Source organism: Puma concolor, chromosome A2, assembly GCF_028749965.1.
Source record: "Puma concolor isolate L17-30 chromosome A2, mPumCon1.1.hap2, whole genome shotgun sequence".
In the NCBI taxonomy this organism is placed as follows: Eukaryota; Metazoa; Chordata; class Mammalia; order Carnivora; family Felidae; genus Puma; species Puma concolor.
The window spans coordinates 162,281,509-162,303,988 of record NC_141668.1 but is presented as its reverse complement, the minus strand read 5'-3'; the positions used below and the strand labels follow the sequence as shown (position 1 = coordinate 162,303,988).

General features: G+C 58.7%; 1 protein-coding gene across 1 annotated transcript; it reads left to right on the top strand.

Annotated features, from left to right (window-relative positions):
• The first annotated feature begins 2,805 nt into the window (after positions 1 to 2,805).
• ZSWIM4 (zinc finger SWIM-type containing 4) lies at positions 2,806 to 21,296 on the top strand. The gene is made up of 14 exons (XM_086698914.1): positions 2,806 to 3,195; positions 5,172 to 5,373; positions 7,026 to 7,382; positions 8,008 to 8,156; positions 8,250 to 8,400; positions 9,261 to 9,428; positions 10,002 to 10,358; positions 12,274 to 12,411; positions 12,727 to 12,981; positions 13,552 to 13,687; positions 15,762 to 15,916; positions 17,147 to 17,310; positions 18,800 to 18,881; positions 19,286 to 21,296. The coding sequence occupies exons 1-14, from the start codon at positions 3,031 to 3,033 to the stop codon at positions 20,143 to 20,145; spliced, it is 3,339 nt and encodes a 1,112-aa protein (XP_086555040.1). The 5' UTR covers positions 2,806 to 3,030; the 3' UTR covers positions 20,146 to 21,296.
• Positions 21,297 to 22,480: the final 1,184 nt, after the last annotated feature.

Sequence of the window (22,480 nt, the reverse complement as noted above, 5' to 3'; positions counted from 1 at the left end):
CCTCACTCTGTGATACCCTAGTCTCCATTCGTCCTATGGTTAACCCACTAGAGCAGCCTGGGGTGACTTCCCTGATTCAACGTCTCAGGACACCCACTGAAGCATCCTCAGGGACCGGGACCTGGGCTTAGCTGACACAGCCACGTTCCAGTTGCTGAAGAGGATCACGGGTAAGGGTGGCTCTGGGGGTCCTGTTGGCAAGGGGAGCACCTGAAACGTGGGCTTCACTGAAGTCCCTCCTCATCCTCCCCACGTCTCCCCACAGTCCAGTTATCCTTCCCCATCGGTCCGTCTTTGCCTCGACTTTTCTGGCAATAAGTCTAGGGCATCCCAGACTGGGTAACTTCGGGCAAGCACTTCCCGCTCCAAGCCTCGGTTTCCTCATCTGAGAAATGGAGGCAACGAGCCCCACTTTGCAGCACTGTTGGAAGGCTTAGACGCGATTATATGCTAGGGGCACCGGGGTGACTCAGTCGGTTAAGCATCCAACTCTTGACTTCGGCTCAGGTCATGATCTCACAGTTAGGGAGTTCGAGCCCCGCCTCAGACTCCATGCTGACCGTGGGGAGCCTGCCTGGGATTCTCTCTCTCTGCCCCTCCCCAGCTTGTGCTTTCTCTGTCTCTCTCTCAAAGTAAATAAACTTAACAAAAAAAAAGTGATAATGTGCCAGAACAGCAAGAGCACATTATTATCCACGTTGTTCCTGCTGCTGCTATCATGACAGGTTGTGGTGTCTCAAGACCACTGCTGTCCAATAGAAGTTAACCATGCATGTCGCCTGTGTAACTTTAAGTGTCCTGATACCAAATAAAATATAAAAAAATAAAAGGAAGCAGGTGGAATTAATTTGAATCATGTATTTTATTTAACCCAAACTTACCTAAAATATTACCATTTCAACACATCAGTATAAATCATTCTTGGGGCGCCTGGGTGGCTCAGTCGGCTAAGCGTCCGACTTCGGCTCAGGTCACCATCTCGCAGTCCCTGAGTTCGAGCCCCGCGTCAGGCTCTGGGCTGACCGCTCAGAGCCTGGAGCCTGTTTCGGATTCTGTGTCTCCCTCTCTCTCTGCCCCTCCCCCGTTCATGCTCTGTCTCTCTCTGTCCCCCAAAAAATAAATAAACGTTGAAAAAAAATTAAAAAAAATAAATAAACGTTAAAAAAATTTTTTTTAAATAAATAATTCTTAGTGAAATATTTTGCCTTTTTTTCCCTAAGTCCTTTTTTTTTAAATCAACTTTTTTTTTAACGTTTATTTATTTTTAAGAGAGGGAAAGAAGGGGATAGAGCATGAGCAGAGGGGGGAGGCACAGAATCTGAAGCAGGGACAGCTCAGAGCCAGACGTGGGGCTCGAACTCACAAGCTGTGAGATCACGCTTAACCGACTGAAGCACCCAGGTGGCCCTCCTACTAAGTCCTTGAAATCCATCTTGTTACATTTACAGCACACCTCAATTCCGCCCGGCCCCATTTCAAGGGCTCAAAGGTCACTTGTGGCCAGTGGTGACCCTACTGGACAGCACAGGTCGGAGGGAGTTTACTGAATGGTGGGTTGGGCACTGGCCAGAAAGTGCAGCTGGAAATTCCTGGAAGGAAAAAGCCAGTTTCCATATGGGGTGGGGAGACTGGGGACAGCAATCGGGCCATTTAAGGGCCAGCTTCGGTGTTTCCTGCTTTGTAGACATTTCAGCGGAACGGGAACAGAGTTTGAGTTGGCTCAGTCGGTAGGTTACGGGTTGACTGCTGTATGCCGGCTGCTGTTCGGGTGCTTGCGGTGTAGCAGTGCACCAATTACACAAACGACCGCCCCCGGGGGTCTCGGTGGAGAGGAAAGAGCCAGAAACTAAACAGCTGCTAAAACACATGCAGAAATGTAATGATAATGGCGAAAAGCGTGCCGAAGGGGAAACGTCGGGTTTTCTAAGGACAGGGGAAAGGAAGGATGGCGTGGGCCGTGGGGGCGGGGCCGGCGATCAAGACCAAGGGCGGCTTCCGGGCGAGAGACGGTGTCCAGGACAAAATGGGTCGGAAAAACAATTAGAGGTGATCGGATTCGACAAGTATTAGTTAAATCTTACGAAACTGCCATTTTAGTCGGTCAAAACCCGTCGAAAATCAGCAACTGCCTATGACTCAACGTAATGTTCAGGGCATAGAATGGATTAGGGGTTCCTCTCTTAGGGCTTGAGTTGAGCTCTATTTCTAGAGAGGTCTGCAGCCCCCATGAGCTCTACAAGGAGACTGTGATCCTCCCCGCCCCCCGCCCGCCCCGCCATGCCCCAGAACATCAAAACTTGACTCCGCGCCCAGAGACGCTGAGAGAGTTTCTCGCATCACACAGCCCAGAGGGAGGAGGGGCCGAGCTGCTGCCCTGGAATCCCGCCGCTCAGTCTCGCTCCCTGGCCGAGCCTTGTTGATTGTCCCCTTGCGGAGCCCGGAAGCGACCCTCAGTAAACAAAGCCGTGTGTGGGCGCAGCCCCAGCTGCCCGGGGCGCGCTGTCCAGCCGGAGGGGGGCGGGAGAGGAATGTTGTGAATGAACCCAGGACCCGCCCCGAAACTTCGCGTACGGCCTGCGCCGCGGGGGTCCTCCTACTGTGATTGGCCGCAGGTGCCCCATGATTGACAGCGCAGCCCGATGAGCTCTCTGATTGGGTTTCCTCCAAAAGACAGGCAGCACATACAACGAGTGAACAGCGAGAATTTAGGGACGAGTCTGGAGGTGCAGCCAATGGTGGAGGAGGGCCTCGGAGGCCGAGGGGGGGGCCAATGGGGACGGGCGGCGGGGGCGGGACGACGGCGGAGGATAAAGCGGCGACTGAGGCAGCTTCATTGTTGTGAAGAGTCTTAAAGGGGCCGCATCACCCGGCCGGCCCGGCGCGGGGCGGGGGTGGGTGCGGCTGGGGTCCCGCGGCGGCCGAGCGCGGAAGACGAACTGGAAGGCGGGTAGGGGGCGCGGGATCCGGCGAAGCAAAGCGGGCATCGGACCGACCCCCCCAACAGGCCCCGCCCCGGCCCCGGTCCGGCCGATGGACCCCCCTGCGGCCAAGCGGAGCCGGGGCTGCCCCGTGGGACCTGAGGAGCGCGATGCCGGGGCCGGGGCCGGGGCCGGGGCCGTGCGCGGCCGGGGCCGGCCCGAGGCGCTGCTGGACCTCAGCGCCAAGCGAGTAGCCGAGAGCTGGGCCTTCGAGCAGGTGACGGGGGCGGGGGGGTGGAGGGGGGAAGGGACGCACCCCCAGCCCCTTCTCCGACTTGCCTTCTCCTCCCCTTGCCCCACCCCCAGTCTCGGACCTGCCCCCACATGAGACACTCCCAGAGAGAGATCCCCTTCAGGATCCTTAAGTCCGCCAGGAAACACCCCCTCATCCTCCCATTTCACTTCTTCAAGCCCTGTGACCCGCCCCCATTCCTTTTGCCATCCCTGCCCTCCAGCCCACGAGAACAGAGATGCCCTCCGCGCCCTAGATCCCAGCTCAGGACACTTCCTTTTCCTTCTCCTCCTGCCCCGTGGTCCCTCTCTTCCCACCTCATCCTCAGCACCCCATTCAATCCTCACTCCTCTTTCCAACTCCTGTAAGCCGCCCCCACTTGGACACCCCAGATCGCTGCCCCCCACCCCCAGTAGAACCCCCCCCCCCATTTCTACAGATCCCAGCCTCAAGATACTCCTTTCTGTCTCTGATCCGTGCCTCCAGAACCCACCTGTCTCCTGGGGAACCCCCCTCCTCCTCCAGCTCCTTCCCTGGGGTCCTGCCCCCCCCTCCCTCTGAGACCACCTCCCACCGGGGGCTGCCCAGCCCCTCCAGGGTGAGGGTACCCTCCCACATCCCCCTATTTCCCCAGTGCTCACCCTCCCTCTGCCCCCGCCCCTACCCCCCACCCCCCAGCCATCCCAGTCCTTGCAGGGGATCAGCAGCAGGGCGAGGCCTGGGTCACGGTACCTGGACAGGTGCACTGGAACCCTACCTCTGTAGTTTCTGAGGGCTCTGCCACGATGCCCCAGGGCTGGTGAGGTTAGAGTGCCCTTTTCCAGCCTCAGAGTGGGCCTCTGGAGAGTGAAGATGTGGCCCGGATCTGACCAAGCCTTCTGCAGCCCCCATAGGTTCTGTCCTCTGTCTGGCTTTGAGGGGTGTTCTTTGCTCCCTGGCCTTTCCGGAGTTAGGAAGTCTGCAGGACTGATGAGTCTGGGCCGCCAAGTGGGGATGGGGCAGGCTCTGATTCACGGCCTGGAAAAATCCCTCCTTAGTCATCTGCCAAACCACCCCCAAGGCCTCAGCCAGTCACTGGCCCACCCACTTCCCCCAGAAACCCAGGACTGGGGGCTCTGGGAGGTTGCCACCCCTCACAATCCTAAACCATCTCTGGGTCTCCCACGTACCTTGCCCTGGTCAGGCCTGGTGCTAGGAAAACTCTCGCTCATGGAGTCCTCTGCAGCCCTCTGGGACTTGTCGTTCGCCCTCCCACTTTGAGGAAACTGGAGCACAGAGAGGTTGAGAAACGTGCCCAAGGTCACAAAGCCCGTGAGTTAGCAAGCCCGGATTGGATCGCAGGCTCAGTCGGCTTGGTTCACTGCCCAGAGCCCACGGGGTGACGAGGACACCCCTCCCTTCCTGTGGGCCGTTGGAAACTGAGAACAGAGCCTGTCTTGGTAGCTGGAGCTTGCCAGCTGGGAGACTGAACAAGTGAATTCACCCCACTTCTGAGCCTCAGAGTCTCCAGGCTGCAAAATGGGACGATAACTAGTATCACTGAGATGTTGCTATGGAAACTATGGGAAATCACATACATAAAGCATTTAGCACAGTGTAGGCTGAGAAAATGGAGACCTGATCACTATTCTTATCACTTTTGTCTCCCTTCCTCTTGCCCCTTCGAAGCCTTGGAGGTGGGTCTATGTTACAGCAGGACCCCCGGAAATGGTATCCAGGAGGGAGGTCGCAGAAAGTTCTGGAACACTAAGTACAGGCCAGGAGTTATTGTAAACGTATTTACATATGTAAATGAATATTTAATCCTCGTGATACTCAGGAGGGCAGTGCTGTTAACATCCCCACATCACATTTGAAAAAACAAGCACAGAGAGGCAAAGTGACTTGCCCAAAGTCATACTCCCGAGCGGCAAAAGCCAGGGTTCGAGCCGGGGTTTCTAACCCACCGGCCCTTCCCGCAGGTTGAGGAGCGGTTCTCCCGGGTGCCAGAGCCGGTCCAGAAGCGCATTGTGTTCTGGTCGTTCCCACGCAGCGAGCGGGAGATATGTATGTACTCGTCGCTGGGCTACCAGCCCCCAGAGGGCGAGCATGATGCCCGGGTGCCCTTCACCCGCGGGCTGCACCTGCTGCAGAGCGGGGCCGTAGACCGAGTGCTGCAAGTGGGTGAGTGCTGGCCCCCACCCCTGCCGGGGAGGCCAGGAGGTCCAGAGCAGGCGCGGAGGAGGAGGAGGAGGAGGGAGTGGAGGGAGGCCTGGGCCAGGGCGAGGGGAGGTTCCAGATGTCTGGCTTCCATGCCCAAGAAGGATTATGCAAGAAATTGTGAGCTAAGGATCAGAGATCTGTCTGGACCTCAGGCAGCGGGCTTAGATGCGGCTGGGAGGAAGGATGGTGAACTAGAAGGGGCAGGGGAAGGAAGGTCCCAGAACTTAGGCAGCAAGGACCAGCTGAGGGCTGAGGGCTGAGGCTATTTCTAGATCCTAGGTGGAGGGCCACTATGGGGATTGGGGTAGAGGTTGAGACAGAGTGATGAAAAGCCCTAGACCTCAGGCTTTGAGTCCACTTGGGGGTGGGTACGGGATTCTGAGCTAAAGGCAAAGGTGGCCCTGGAGTCCTCAGCCAAGACGCTCCTGAGGCAGGCGTCAAGGAGCAATTGTAAACAAGAAGGAGGGTAAGTTTCAGACCTCAGGCAGAGGGACCTGGTGATGCTTTAGGGCCAAGGTTTAGAGCCAAAGGTGAGAATGATCCTAGACCTCAGGACACAGGGGCTAGGTGAGGGTTGGAGGCAAAGATCTAGAGCCAGAGGTGAGAAGAAGTCTTGGACCTCAGGCAGAGGGACTCGGGGGAGCTCTCATCAGAGGTCTGGCGGTCTCAGACCTAAGGCATCGAGGCTAAGGTGGGGGCCTAGAGTAGAAGCTTGAGATCAGCCGTGAGGGGTGGTCTTAGGCCTCAGGCAGTGGGGTCCAGGTGAGGGTAGGGGGCAGAGGTTTAGAAGTAGAGGTGAAAGACGATTCTAGACCTCAGGCAGCGGGGCTCAGGAGCGGACAAGTAGAGGTCGAGCCAGAAAGCGGGTAAGCCCTGGAAAGCTACACCTCTCATGTGGGAGCGCCGCTTCTCCTAACTGGAGGCAGGGGTTTGGCCAAGACGGTCCTCCCTGAACCCTGGCAGCCTGGAGGCCCCCTTGCCTGGACATGGCCCAGCCCACCCCAGGCTCGGCCATCTTCAGCAGGTATGAGGAAGCCACTGTTTCTGTGCCACTGTCTCTCTGCGTGACGCAGCCAGGGCCGGCTGGGGCCTGAGCTGCCCAACCAGTTGGATAAGCCTGGCATCTGGGCTCCCCAGGGGCCAGGGAGGGGCAGGGGGTGATGGGATGACCTGGCCCCTCGCCTGTCACATCGGCCCCTCACCCCCAAGTGTCATAGACCTCTGTCATCTTCCCAGGAAGTTACAGGGCCCCCGGAGCCCAGGCTGTATCCACGGTAACCCAAGGGCCGAGAAAACCACCTTCAACGTCATCATTATAATATTCTTCAGAATTAGAACAGGAGCCAGTATTTATTTAGGACTTACTATATACCTACAGTGAGTGTTCTAAACATTTACCAAGCATTAGCTCGTTTCATCCTCATCACAAAGGCATGAGGAAGATGTCACTATTCACTCCCATTTGACAGATGAGGAAGCGAGGCACAGAGAGGTTAAGTGGCTTGCTCTAGGTTACTCCGCGGGGATTTGCATCCGGGTCTTGCCTTGCACCATGGACAGCACCCCTGTCTCCCGGGTGACACAGCGGGCGGCTGGTTTGGCTTTGGTCTTAGGGTTCCATCTGAGCGGAAACATCCGGGAGCCCGGGGGCCCCGGAGAGCCCGAGCGCCTCTACCACGTCTCCATCAGCTTTGACCGCTGCAAGATCACATCTGTGAGCTGCGGCTGCGACAACCGGGACCTCTTCTACTGCGCCCACGTGGTGGCCCTGTCGCTCTACCGAATTCGGCACGCCCGCCAGGTGGAGCTGCGGCTGCCCATCTCTGAGACGCTGTCCCAGATGAACCGAGACCAGCTGCAGAAGTTCGTGCAGTACCTCATCAGCGCCCACCACACCGAGGTGCTGCCCACTGCCCAGCGCCTGGCTGATGAGATCCTCCTGCTGGGCTCCGAGATCAACCTGGTGCACGGTGAGGGCACCCGGGGGCCTGATGGGGCGGCGCGGCCTCAGTTGCAGCCACCTCGGTGGCCTCGAGGCAGGCATTTGCCATGGAATCCTTAGGTCCCCCGGATCCTTGAGTCGGGGTGGGGAGAGCGCCATGGCCTGAAGTCAAGGTCACACACCCAGTTAAGTGCAGATCCTGGATCTGACCTGGCCCCGGGCAGATGAGTGAATGGTTGGAAATCAGCCAACCGGGAGATTCAGCCCCCGGGTGGGGGTGCGCCAAGATCACAGGAGCAGGCCTGCGTGTGGGTAGGTGGAGGGCATGAAGGGTATGTGGACGTGGGTGGGTGTCGGGTGGGAGACAGACCAGGAGGCGTTGTGAGCTCCGGGAGGGTTTGGAGCTACAGGGGGCTGGGAGACGATGGCGTAGGATGGACGGTAGGGAGATGGATGGGCCATTGGGAATGGTGGGGTGTTGGGTGAGCGAATGATCATGTAGGATGGTGGGTGAATGGGGAGTGGGTGGTATTGACCGCATCGGTGAGGGGGGATGGGCTTTGATTAGGATCAAGGTAGACCGAGGGTGGTGGACAGATGGGAGTTGGTGTAAGATTGGAAACCCCGGCCTCACTTTTCCTCCGTCCCCGCAGGTGCCCCAGACCCCACAGCGGGCGCAGGCATCGAGGATGCCAACTGCTGGCACCTGGACGAGGAGCAGATCCAGGAGCAGGTGAAGCAGCTGCTATCCAACGGCGGCTACTACGGCGCCAGCCAGCAGCTGCGCTCCATGTTCTGCAAGGTGCTGCGCAGGCGCGCGGCGGGGCCGGGGCCTGGGAGGTGCCGGCGCCCCGCCCCCTCCTCACCACCCCGCCCCGCCCCCATCCCGGCACAGGTGCGGGAGATGCTGCGCATGCGGGACTCCAACGGGGCGCGCATGCTGATCCTCATGACTGAGCAGTTCCTGCAGGACCCGCGCCTGGCCCTGTGGCGGCAGCAGGGCGCTGGCATGACCGACAAGTGCCGGCAGCTGTGGGACGAGCTGGGTAAGGCCTATTCCGAGGCGGCGCACTGGACCCGGGGCTCCCGCTTCCGCGGCGGCCCTGGCAGCCAGGTCTTGCCCGCCCTGACATTAGGGTCTGGCCCCTGAATCCTTTCTCTGCTCATTTGCCCCTCTGATGTAAGAGGCACTGTACCGGGGGCTGGGGCTGCAGCAGAAAACAAAGGTTAAATACCTGCCCTCTTGGAGCTGACACTAAACACTGTAAAATCCTATCAAATACTACCAACCCCTCTGACCACACCTTTTCCATAAGAGCGACTGTCTGTGGCTTTGGCTTTGCGGGCCACTGGTCTCTGTCACAGCTTCAGTTTTGACCGTCGTCGTGGAAAAGTAGCCCCTGACATATCACCAGATGGGCGTGGCAACGTCCCAAGACAGTTTTGTTTACAGCGGCTATTTATGTGAATTTCACGTAATTTTCACAGGTCCCCAAATCTTCTGATTTATTTTTCCCTCACCATTTGAAAACATAGAAGTCAGTCGTAGCTCGCGGGCCGTTCAGACCAGGTGGCAGGTTCGATTTTATCCACGGGCGGTAGTTTGCTGACCCCTGTAAACAGATGGTGATAAGTGCTATAGGGGAAAAAAAAAAAAAAAAAAACCAGCAAGAGGAAGAGTCTGGGTTCCAGTTCTGACTTCCCAGCTGTGTGACCTTGAGCAACTGCTTTTACCTCTCTGGGCTGTAAGGTGAAAAGACTATCATTTGCAACCTTAGAGGCTGGAGATGAGGGGTCAGCAGAGACCAGTGCCCGGCTCGCACTAGGCACTCCACAGGTGTGTGCCCGTTCCTATTGGCATGAACGCTGAGCCTGCCCACACTGACCACCCGCCCTCCCTCCCCAGGGGCCCTGTGGGTGTGTGTCGTCCTGAGCCCCCACTGCAGACCAGAGGAGCGAGTGAGCTGGCTGCAGCTGCTTGGCAAATGGGACAAGCTGGACGTGTGCCCGCTGGAAGAGGGCAACTACTCTTTTGACGAGCCCAGCCTGCAGCCCACCATGACCCTCAGCCGAGGTAGGAGAGGGGTCCCTGCCATTCCGCCTGCAAAAAGCTGGCCTGGTGCCCAGTCTCTCCCCATCACGGTGCTCTGGGGGAGAGCAGAGGGTCCCCCAGCCCCTGCCAGCAGGAGGGAGGGAGGGAGTGCCCAGGCAGGGGCGGCAGGCAGCCTGAGTCACAGGAAGTGAAATGTTTAAGGCGCCTATAGTTCTGGGCTGCTCTCCTGGCCATGGAGGCAGGGGTGGGGGGACAGAGAGAAAAGGAAAAAGCTATTGAGAAGAGAGAGACAGGTAGAGTCAAGATGGAGGGACGGAGGAAGAGAGAGAGGAGAAAGTGAGGAATGGGGGTGGGGGTAGAGACGGAGAGAGAAAGAGGAATGGAGTCCAGGGAAGGGGCAGGACGGACAGAGAGACCAATGGACAGTTATTCCACCTCCATTGTCCATTGGCATGAAGGGCTATAACAGCTCCTCCAACAGAGCCATCACTGAGCCCAGAGTCTAGTCCCCAGCTGGCTCCCCGTCAGGGGAGCTGGCCTCAGCCCCGAGTGCTAGGCCCCCTTACCAGGCCATGTTGGGCGCCTCTCCCGCAGGCCCAGAGGAGGAGGAGGAAGAGGAGGTGGGGGCTAGAGGTTCCCGCCACACCGTCTTCGGCCGCGCCCTGCAGGCTGGGTCGCTGCACTGGAGCGACACTCACCTGCAGAGGATCCTGGCCAGCGACTCCTACGGCCCCAGCCTCACAGGCACCATGGGCGGTGAAAAGCCAACCTTTGACCCCCAGGGCCGCCCACTGTGGCTGGGTGAGCCCTTCCCCACCGCGTGCGCCCGTGTGGACACCCTGCGTGCCCATGGATACCCCCGTCAGGCCCTGCGGCTGGCAGGGGCCATAGTCAACTCACTCCGGCTGCAGCGACGGCATCAGCTTGAAAGCTACAAGCAGCAGAAAAAAGGTGGGTGCCACGACTGTCACACTACCCTGGGGCTCTAGACACAAATGCCGACTGCTGGGCACTGTGGCAACCCTGACATCTGTGGGTACCGCTCGGGGTCCCACCGGGAAAGCCAGATCAGCCGAAGGTGTCGGGAACCAAAAAGAATTTAATACAGGGGATTGAGGCCTCACAAAACTACTAGAAGGGCTGCAGCATTAAGAGTCAGGGATACCACTGCTTAGGTTCAAGAACCTGAACTTCCGAAGTACAGGGATTACAGCAAACTGCTGACATTGAGCTCAGCAGCCTGTGGCTGCACTGTGGGCTGCGTCCAGGAGGACACTCGGAACCTTCTGGCAAGCTCTTGTGTCTGTGCCCTGCACAGTCACACACCTGCTCATGGAGGCTGCAGAAGAGCCTCATCCTTTTCCAGCCTCTGCACCTCACGCAAAGGAGCCTGGGACTTGTAGTTTCTAAGCTTCCAGCTCCCGTGGAACAGGATGGGTGCACCAGCCACAAGTCTTTGAGGAACGTGGACCCAGTGTGCCCAGATTTTCAAGACAGGCCATAAATCTGGATTGTATGATGTGCAAATTTACTGATTTTTTTAAAAAAAAATTTTTTTTTTCAATGTTTATTTATTTTTGGGACAGGGAGAGACGGAGCATGAACGGGGGAGGGTCAGAGAGAGAGGGAGACAGAGAATCGGAAACAGGCTCCAGGCTCTGAGCCATCAGCCCAGAGCCTGACGCGGGGCTCGAACTCACAGACCGCAAGATCGTGACCTGGCTGAAGTTGGACGCTTAACCGACTGCGCCACCCAGGCGCCCCACTGATTTTTTTTTTTAACGTGTGTTTGTTATTGAGAGACAGAGAGATAGTGCGTGAGCAGGGGAGGGGCAGAGAGAGAAGGAGACACAGAATCCAAAGCAGCCTCCAGGCTCCGAGCTGTCAGCACAGAGCCCCACGCGGGGCCTGAACTCACAAACCGCAAGATTACGACCTGAGCCAAAGTCGATCGCTTAACGGACTGAGCCACTCGGGCACCCCTGATTTTTTTTTTTTTAAGTTTATTCATTTGGGGGATGGAGACAGTGAGTGGCGGGGGGGCGGGGGGAGGCGAAGAGAGAGAATCCGAAGCAGGTTCCACGCTGACCCTGGTGCAGGACTCAAACTCACCAACAGTGAGATCATGACCTGAGTCGAATTTGGACGCTTAACCAACTGAGCCACCCACGGGCTCCAATTTACTGAAATTTTAAAACATGGGCACCAAATTCAAATTCGTATTAGGGGGACCAAAAAAAGCCACAGTGTATGGGCCAAAAAAAGAACATGTTTGTGGACTGGCTATGGGGAGGCAGAGGGCAACTTAGCAGGAAATTGAACCCAGGGTATAACGGGAACCTGGGGGATCTGGGACCCCGGCAGAGTTCTGGCCTGGCCTAGAGGCACAGAGAAACCCCGCCCCGCCGCAGAACCACTGAGAGCTGTACATCTTAGGGATGTATTGTGGTTTCCCAGGGGAATAGGAGGGAGACGAACAACATGGGCAGGATCCCAGAGGCAGGAGTGGGAGGAGATCGGAGAATGGGCTTTTGGATGGGGCAGGTGGCCACGTGGGGTCGGGACAGCTGGGTGAGATGGAAAATGATGGGAGGGATTAAGAAGAGGAGAATGGCACCGGTTGGGTGTTTCAGAAAGCACCCAGTTTTCATCCTGTGACCTGTCAGGCCTAGGTCTGGCTGTGGGACAGGAGGCCAAGGCTGTGGAGGTGAGGGCTGCTACAGAGCTCAGGGGGCAGAGAAGATGGCTGCGGGGTGGGTGGGCAGTGGGCAGGCGCTGGGAGGCCGGGCTAGGGGTTCAAGGGCAGAACCCCCCCACACTAGGCTTGTGGAGGGGCAGGCACTGAGCCCCCCCATACTGCCTGCAGAGCTGCTGCAGAAAGGGAACACCTGCATCACCAACACGGAAGGCTGGGTGGGCCACCCCCTGGACCCTATTGGCTGCCTCTGCAGGGCGCTCCTGGAGGCCTGTCGCCTGGAGGAGGAAACCCTCGCCCTTTACCCAGGTGCCTACACTGGGGCCCCTGGGAGGAAGAGGGGCATCCCCCCACCCTCCCCGGCCCAGCACCCCGAGAAAAGAAAGTGGGGCCGCACCCTTATCCTTGGCCACACCCCTAACCGGTGCCAGCAGCCCGTAGACTCTGCTTCTCCTGACCCCGAGGTCACCATAGACCTACGTGTCTGCTGGTAGGAAGTGTCTGGTTAGAGCTGGGAGCCGCTGGGTTCCCCCTAAACCTAAGCCCCCAGGCCCCCCGCTTGAGGTGAAGAGCCGCTGGGGTCCCAGGAAGCGGGTCCTGAAACCTGAAACCCGTGTCCCACAGACTCGGGCCCCGAGAAGCGGAAGGTGGCCTACCAGCACGTGCCGGTGCCCGGGAGCCCTGGGGAGTCCTACCTGGCGCTGGCCCTCGAGGTGGCACTGCTGGGCCTGGGGCAGCAGCGGGCCCTGCCCGAGGGGTTGTACGCCCAAGACAAGGTGGTGCGCAGCGAGGAGCAGCTGTTGGCCCTGCTGGAGGAGGTGGAGCTGGACGAGCGGCTGGTGCAGGTGCTGCGCAGACAGGCCGGGCTGCTGCTGGAAGGTGAGGCCCCGCCCCCCCTTCCCCCCCCCCTCCCCGCCCGCCCCTGAAGGCGGGGTCCCGCCCCCCACCTGCGGTGGTCGGTTGCTGCCGGATCTCGAGACCCGGATCTCGGCCCTCGTAGTTCGCTCCCAGCTCGGCAGGCAGCGCCTGAAAGGTGAGATCCAGCCCTTGGCCCTGCTCCCGAGAAAGTTCTGGCAGCCAGTAGCCGCTGTGGCCTCTGAGACGCTGCCCCTCTCCCACCTTGGAGTCGAGGAGTCTGGTCCCTGATGCCCAGCTGGACTTCAGTGGCTCTGCCCGTGGCCCTGCCTTCTGAGGCCCCCACCCGCCCCTGGAGCGGGTGCGGCCCCGTCTCGTATCTGAGTCCTGCCTCCTACCAAGGGGGAGGCCGGGTCTCCTCTTCGGATTCTCCGGCGCTTTTCTGACTCGGCCCTGCACCCCCATCTCCGGGACCTCTTTAACCCCCAGCCCCTGCCCCCTCTGTCCTGGGGCCAGCCTACCCCCTAACTCAGAGCCTGGGGAGGGGCGGAGAGGAGCCCTCACCTGGGGGCTGAGCTCAGCATGCCCCTGCAGCGGGTCCCTTCAGTGGCTTCGGAGAGGTGCTCTTCCGGGAGAGCGTGCCCATGCACACCTGTGCCCGCTACTTGTTCACCGCGCTGCTGCCCCACGACCCTGACCTGGCCTACCGCCTCGCGCTGCGAGCCATGAGGTGAGAAGGGGCGGCTGGGGACTGGCCCAGGGGACCAGGCCGGACTGGAGGGTGAGAGGCGCCCTTGGAGCCCCGTCCTCCCGCCTGAACTCACAGCCTGCTTAATTCAGTCTCCCTCACGCTGGCAGCCCGGTTGCCCTGTGCTTTTGATTATTAAATATGCATGGGTGTTATGATCTTGAATTTGAGAGATACCCACACGGCACAGAATTCAGAGTCCTTTTCTAGACATTTTTGTCCCAACCTACCCAAATCTCTTCCGAGGCAAGCCGTGTCACCACTTTCTGCTTATCTAACCCACAAGAATCAAGATTTCGGCAAACCCATGGTCTGGAAATTGAAAGTTGGTCTTCCTTTTACACCCATGATGCATCCTGTATCTCTTTCTTGCACCTGCACTTTTTTTTTCTTTTAGAGAAAAAGTGCCTGCAGGGGAGGGCAGAGGGAGGGTGAGGGAGAGAGAGAGGGGGCGAGGGGAATCTCAGGCAGGCTCCACGCTCAGCCTGACGTGGGGCTTGATCTCATGACCTGAGCCAAAATCCAGAGTTGGACACAACTGACTGAGCTACCCGGGAGCCCCAGCGGAATTTTTAGAGGCCCTCTGTGTCCTAAGCCATGCCCAACAAATAAAGTGCATTCTGTCCCCAATCTCAGACGATCCCATTTAGGGTGCATCTTTCTAGAATATTTGGAAAGAACCATCTCTGAAGAGCTGTGGATATCTAAGCAGGACCCAGCAAATTAACAGCCCATGGGCCAGATTCGGCCTGCCACCTGTTACCGTACAACCCAGGAGACGAGAATGGGTTTTACATTTTTAAGTGTTTGAAAATAAAAGAATATTCTGTGACCCATGGAAAGTATACGAAACTCAAATTTCAGTGTCCAGCAGTAAAGTTTTATTGGCACGCAGCCACGCCCATTCATTTATGTATCGTCTGTGGCTAATTTATGTGGCAGTGGCAGAGTTGTTGGGACAGGGACCAAATGGCCTGCACAGCCAAAAATACCGGCTGTCCAGACTCGTGCAGAGAAACGATGCCGGTCCCTGGTCCAAATCCATGGCTCACATCACCTCGTGTAATCTTAACAACCTAGAGAAATAAGTATGTTGACCCCATTTTACACGTAAACACACTTAAAGTGTGTCCAGAGTCACATGTTGAGGAAACTTCAGTAATATTTGAAACCAGAATAGTCTTGACTCCTCTTCCGTGCTGTCGATCCCATCTGACAACTTAGAAGGACTTTCTAAATATAAACCACATCTATAGAGAGTGAGCCGGTTAACAATGTGCCGTAGTGGGCACGTAAGGTCCTCCCCCAAACATTTGTGTGCTCAGCATTGTTCCGGCTGCTGGATATGCAGCAGTGAGTAAAATAGTCACAAATGCCCGCCTTCATGGAGCTGAGGTTTTGGGGTGGGAGAGACCATCAAGAAATTAATAGGGGGGCCCGGGTGGCTCAGTCGACTTAAGCATCCGATTCCTGATTTCAGCTCAGGTCATGATCTCCCTGTTTGTGAGATCAGGCCCCGTGTCGGGCTCTGCCCTGACAGCATGAAGCCTGCTTGGAATTCTCTCTCTCTCAAAACAAATAAACTTTAAAATTAAAAAAAAAAAAAAATTAATAGTAAACTATATTGTGTGTCAGATGTGACCTATAGCAAAGAAGGCCTGGGAGAAGTTGGGAGTGGGAAGTTCACACGGTGAGGGGGGGGGGTCCACGGAAGAGCCCACTGAAAAATATTTGAGCAAAGACTTGAGGGAGGTGAGGAAGAAGCCGTAAGGATGTCTGGGGAAGAGTGTTCCAGGCAGAGGGAGCAGCATGTGCAAAGGCCCTGAGGTCAGACTGTGCTTCATTGTATTTGAGGGACATTGAGGGGAACAGTACCTGGAACAGTGTAGGGGTGACAGAAAGGCTAACAGGGGCCGCATCAGGACACAAATAACCTCACATTTTTATTGGCCCTGGCATACGAATAGAGTATCGTTTATTTAATCAACTGTGAAGGGCATCAGCAGTACTTTGGTGAACATCTTGCGCTCCTCCCCCTCCCCGTCCCCTGCCCCAGGCTGCCTGTACTGGAGACCGCGTTTCCAGCCGGAGAACCTCACCCCAACCCGCTGGACTCCATCATGAGCAACCGCTTCCCCCGCTGGTTCATCCTTGGCCACCTGGAGACCCGCCAATGCGAGCTGGCCTCTGCCATGCTGACAGCTGCCAAGGGTGAGGACAGCGGCTGCCCCCTGTCCCCCTCTGCCTTCTCTTTCCTCCTTTCTGTCACGCCTCCCCTCTCCTTTTTACTCCTTCATCAGATTTCAGTTTTCCTTGAGCACTTCCTAGATGGCCCAGGCAGTGCCCCGGGCGCTAGGGACACACAACACAGTTCCGAATCCCGCGCCCTGTGATGTTACGTTCTAGTGGGGGCAGGCAGACCACGCGCAAGGTAAACAGTTACGTTACTCAGTAAGCAAGAGAGTAAGAGGTGCCTAAAGCAGGCTAATGCTTAAGCCAAGAGGCCTGAGCTATGGCCGATATCTGCTGTCCGAGTCACCTGGAGCCTCCATGACAGAACCACAGACCAGGGGGCTCAAACCACAGACGTTTATTTTCTCACGGCTCTGGGGGCTGGAAGTCCGAGATCAGGGTGCCAGCCTGGTCGGTTCCCAGTGAGGACTCTCTTCCTGGCTTGCAGACGGCCACCTTCCTGTTGTGTCTTCCCTTGGCAGAGAAAGAGCTCCAATTTCTTCCTCTTAGGAGGACACTGATGCCGTCACGGTGCCCTACCCTCAGGACCCAGTGCCTCCGGAAGTCCCCACCCCCAGATACCATCATCCTGGGGATCCGGGCTTCACCATGAATCTGGGGAGGGTGAAGTCCAGACCTAGAGAGCATTCCAGGCAGAGGGAACAGCCAGTTCAAAGGCTCTGAGGCTAGATTGTGCCTGGTATGTTTGAGGAACAGAGGAGGCCCGTGTGGCCGAAAGTGGAACGACAGAATTGTAGGATCGGGGCCGGCGATAATAACAGCAATAAAAGCTCACATTTCTATAGCTCTTGCCCTGTTAAAGCTTTTCAAGTGTGGGCTCCCCATCCCGTGAGGCAGGTACCATAGTGTTAGTTTAACCCATTTTACAGATGGGGCAGCCAAGGCACAGAAAGGTGGAGTGCCTTGCTCAGCATCACACAGCTAGTGAATGGCAAGGCAGGGATTGGGACCCTGGTGCTCTAGGTCCAGAATCAATGCCCTTGACAATGAGGGGTCCTTTTGTGGCTTTGTCCCGCTGGGTGAAGGAGTACCAAGAGTGGTCTGGATCTTTACGGAACCACTGCCGGGTGCTTCTCCCTCCTCACACGGGTGCACCTAGTGGGGAGGAAGCTGTGTGAACAGGTCAGGCGGCAGCAGGGTCTGGTGCCAGGTGTGCTGACCCTGCCCTCCTCCTTCCCTCAACCCCAGGAGACCCCAAGTGGCTGCATGCGGTGCTGGGCTCCATCCAGCAGAACATCCACTCGCCTGCCCTGCTCTTCAAGCTGGCCCAGGACGCCTGCAAGACGGCCACCCCTGCCAGCGCGCCTCCGGACACCACGCTGCTGGGCATTGCGCTGGAACTGGGCCTGCAGGTGGGCGGGAGTCGGAGGCGGGGGGGGGGGGGGGGGGGGGGGGGGGGGAGGGGGTGGGAAAGGCTGCCTGAGGCCCCGCCTGCGTGTGAGCGACACCTGTCTGGAAATGAGGGAAGGGTCACCAGCTGGGGTGGGCTTGTGAGTGAGGGACTCTGTGGCAGAGTCTGAAGGTGACAGTCCACTTCTGGAGGTGTGACTGAGGACAAGGATGCGGGTCCCGGGTCCCGCAGGTGAGCCGGTGGGCCACAAAAAGCAGCAGAGCCTAGAGCGCTGGGCTTGGGGTGGGGCCTGGGGCTGGTGTGCTCGCGGCTAGGGCCCCTGGGTGGGCGGGGCTGAAGCTGAGGGAGCAGAGCCAATAAGGAGCCTGCTTGGGGGCGGGGCTTGCTGGGAACCGGCCTGGAAGGAAAGGTCACCGCGGAGGGGGTGGGGCCCGGGGGAGGGTCCTGAAGGTGAGGAGCCACCTCTGAGTCTGAGGTCTTCGAGGCCGGGCCTGCGAGTTGGGGCCGTCCTCAGGGGCTGCCCGGGCAAGGGCTGTCCTGTTGGGGCAAGTCAGAGGCCAGCAGGGGTGCAGCTTGGAGGTGAGGAGTCAAAAGCAGGGTGTGGGACCCGGAGGGGGCGGGGCCTCAGAGTGCTTGCGAAGTAAAATAGGAGGATAGGGAACAGTTGGGGGCAGGCTTGCAGGATGGGGTGGGACCTTCCCAGAACTGGCAAGCAGGGGGGCTGCAGAAGGCGGGATTAGCCCCGAACAGAACAGAACAACCTCCTGTGGGGGAGTGGAGCCATGGCAGGGGGTATGTGGGAGGTGAGAGCAGGGAGGGGTCCCTTAGAGAGGTGACACACTGTTTAGGAGCCTTCAGAAGGCAGAGCCCCCAGACAGGACCTGGGGAGGGAGCCGGGGGGGAGAGGCAAGCAGGGAAGGTGGGACTTGTGGGGCAGGTGCTTTGGGCCTCCAGGGGGAAATCTGACAGGAGCATGGAACTTTCTAGAGAGAAGGGGCAGATTGGTTGGTTGTCTGGGGTAGGCTCCGTGGGGCCTCAGAATAACACCAACAATAACAGTAACAGTAATGGCTGGCGTTGGGCTGAGCGCTTTGAAGCAACCAGTACTGTGCAGGAGCCTTTTATTTTTTTAGTGTTTTTATTATTTTAATTTTTGAGAGAGAGAGACAGCATGAGCAGGGGTGGGGCAGAGAGAGGAGGAGACACAGGATCCGAAGCAGGCTCCAGGCTCCAAGCTCTCAGCACAGAGCCCCACGCGGAGCTTGAACCCCAAACTGTGGGATCATGATGTGAGCTGCGGTTGGACGCTTCACCGACTGAGCCACCCAGGCGCCCCTTTAATCCCCATTTTATAGACGAGGAAACTAAGGCCCCAGGAGGCAAGGCCACGTGTCCAGATTGTGTGGCTCACTGACTCAGCCCTTAACTTCCGAGTCTCCTGGGCCCCTCAGGATCCCTGATCCCCTTCCCTGTCCCCTCCCACGCTGCAGGTGATGCGGATGACCCTGAACACCATGACCTGGAGGCGGAGGGAGATGGTGCGTTGGCTGGTCAGCTGTGCCACAGAGATTGGTGAGAGTCCCCCAGTGAACCTGCCGTCTGTCTCCCTATGGTGGCAGGCAGGCATGAGAGAGAGGCCGGGCCTTTTCCGTGACTCCAGCCCGAGCTCAGGGCCAGGCTGGTGCGATGGGGGTTGTGGGGGGACAGAGCTGGACAGAGGCCCAGAAGCCGGCCAGGCTAAAGTGGCTTGGAGAAGGGACAGCACCTCCAAAGCGTGCCCTCTCCCCACCCAGCCCCGCTGCTCCCCGCTCCTTTGGAAAGGTGGGGTGCGGCTTCCGTCAGGCTTGGGGTGGCGGCAGAGGGCTTGTGTCTTCAGCCCTGGGTGGTGGGGACGGCGCATCAGGGCAAACCCGTGCCCGCACCTGGGAGTCCCCGCCCTTCTTCCCGGCCAGCTTTGCCCTCTTGCCTCCCCCCAGGCCCCCAGGCCCTGATGAATATCATGCAGAACTGGTACTCCTTATTCACACCAGTGGAGGCTGCCACCATTGTGGCGGTGACAGGCACCACGCACGCCACGCTGTCGCGGCTGCAGCTGGATGCGCCCCGGCGGGAGGAGCTCTGGGCCTGTGCGCGCACCCTGGCCTTGCAGTGCGCCATGAAAGACCCGCAGAACTGTGCCCTGCCCGCCCTCACCCTGTGCGAGAAGAACCACGCGGCCTTCGAGGCGGCCTACCAGATCGTGCTGGACGCCGCGGCCGGCGGTCTGGGCCACGCCCACCTCTTCACCGTGGCCCGCTACATGGAGCACCGTGGCCTCCCACTGCGGGCGTACAAGCTGGCCACGCTGGCCCTGGCGCAGCTCAGCATCGCCTTCAACCAGGACAGCCACCCCGCCGTCAACGATGTGCTCTGGGCCTGCTCGCTCAGCCACTCGCTGGGCCGCCACGAGCTCTCTGCCATCGTCCCCCTCATCATCCGCAGCATCCACTGCGCCCCCATGCTCTCTGACATCCTGCGCCGCTGGACCCTCTCGGCACCTGGCCTGGGGCCCCTGGGGGCCCGTCGGGCCGCCAAACCGCTGGGCGCTGACCGGGCGCCGCTCTGCCAGCTCCTGGACGCCGCGGTGGCGGCCTACATCGCCACCAGCCACTCGCGCCTCACGCACATCAGCCCACGGCACTACGGTGACTTCATTGAGTTCCTAGGCCAGGCCCGTGAGACCTTCCTGTTGGCGCCTGACGGGCACCTGCAGTTCGCCCAGTTCTTGGAGAACCTCAAACAGACCTACAAGGGCAAGAAAAAGCTCATGCTGTTGGTGCGGGAGCGCTTCGGTTGAGGGGCTGCGGCCCCCTTCACCCCTGCCTCCGCGGCACCAGCGCCTCACCCAGGGCCTCGGCGCTGGAGGCCCACGTGGCGTTTCAGTATTAAGTCAGGGAAGGAGCCCGGCCGCAGCTAGGAGATCTTGCCTGCCATCCCCTGGAGGCCTGCTGGGGGGGCGGGGGGGGGGAGGCAGGGGGGTGACTTCCTGCCACACGCGTGCCTAGGAGTGTGCAAGTGAGTGCGAGACGTGAGGATCAGAAGCCATACCGCCACCCAGGGGCCCGGAAGGGGGTGTGTGCTTGGGCAGCCGGTACGACCCCGCCTTGGGCACCCCAAAAGCAATAGGCAAGCTCTCCCTCCCCAGACAGGCAGGCCTGGCTTGGACTGGGGGTGGGGGTGGGAGCTTCGAGGCAGGACATTCCAGAAAGTGGCTCTTAAAGCCAGCGTAGCGGACCGCCCCACACCCCACTCTGGGTGGCCAGGGTACTCCTGTTAGGGCATCTAAATCTCCTTTTGTACCCTCCCCTCACTGCCTCAGGGGCCCCGTTCTGCATCCCAGGGCCTCCTCCAGGCTGCCCAGCTGGGACCAATGGCTCATTCCCACTGAAGGATTTGAAGAGGCCTCAGGCCTCAGCCACATACCTCACCCCCTTCCGGCCAGGACTCCCATTCCCGAGGATGCCAAGGTCCCAGGGCAGGCTCAAGGGGTCACTACTGTCCCTCCCCCTACCTGCTAGTCACTGGATACAACTCAGGAACTGAGCCAGGCTCACACTGTCCTCCAAACCTGGTGTGTGGGGGGGGTGGGGGGGTGGGGGGGGGGAGACGAGCGCAGGAGAGCCAGGGACTCCCTGCCCCAGATCTGGAAAGGAGACAGGTTGGCATCCTGGCATTTCCGACTCTGGCTCTCTCTCTTTCTCCTGCTCTGTGTCCCTGCTCCTCCCCTCATCTTTCTCCCTTTCCCTATTTCCCTTCATTTAGCCTTTCTATCTGTGTCTCGATCTCAGCTGCTGACTCTCTTGGGTCTCCCTTTCCCACCTTGGCCCAGGGAGGAAGAGGGAGAGTGTCCCAGCCCAATCACCCCTTCTGTCTTTTCTCCTCTTGTAATTAAGGACAAAATCATGTCATTTTGTAACTTTTTTTCTATTTATTGAACCGTATATTGTATTTCCTTTTTCCTTTTTTTTTTTTTTTTTTTTTAATAACACAAATTTTGAGACTGAGGTGTGTCCCCTACCCCCCTCCCCCGCCCCGAACCAGGACCACCTGACCCCTGGACAGAAAAACTCCAGCCTTGGCTGCTCCCGGCACAGCTTCAAGCGAGGGGTGGAATGGGAGTGCTTGCTGGTTTCATCCGTTTGCAGTAGTGTAGATAATAGGGCTGAGAGCTGGGCAAGCCCCAAGAGGAGAGCTTTATACCTGTCACAACACGTGTCACAGTGGCCCTACGAGTCGGGAAGAATATCATTTCCGAGAATAGTGGGGTTCCAAAGCGTAAGGAAAGGCAGAGCCTGATCAGTACCATGGTGAAGCCACTGACCCTGCCCACCTTGGACACCATGGCCCTTGAACTGCTGGGAATGGCCACTAGGGGGTGCCCTGCCTCCAGACACCAATGTTGGAGGTACTTGTCTCCAAGTTGCTGAAAGCGGGGACCCTGACAGGTGCTGGATGCACCTGGGTGGGGGAGACACACACAAGACAGGAATCCCGGGCCTCCTCGACTCGTCCTTGGTGGGCGGGTTCTGGCGTCGGCGAGAAAAGCAGGTGGGTGTGGTCAGCGAGGGGTGCGGCCCGGGCGTGTCTGGATTCCTACGCCGCCGTGGAGGCTTCCAGTCCCCAAATGGAGTGAGCCGTCTGGGGGGCCGCAAAGAAGGCCTTCGGTTGCCTTCTTTCCCTAGTTCCCTGAGAAGCAGGACGCCCCCCCCCGTCTTTAGGGTGTGGCGGATAGATGAACAAGTGTGTCTGGGTCACTGTCAGGACCGGGGCAAGCGAGGACGGGCTTCGCGGCCAGGAGGGGTTCAGAGCAGTGCTGGGTGGAGCTGACCGCCAGAGGGCGCCGAGACAGCGCGCGCGGTCGTGGGCGGGGCATCGGCAGCGCTGGGCACAGCGATTGGTTCGTGGCACTGCCTCTGCCCGAGAGGGCCCATTGGAGACGGTCCAATCTGCCCCGCCTCCCCCGTTCCCGCAGGTATGTGCCGGCGTGTTCTTTTGCGCCGCCTAGAGGCGTGATTGAGGGTAGAGGGGGCAGGCTCGGTGCCGAGTATTTGCTTCACCCCTTACAGTCTCAGCTGCCTACAAATGCCGTCCTCGGACTTGGGGCTCCCTTCTTAGGCCCCTCAGCTCTCAAA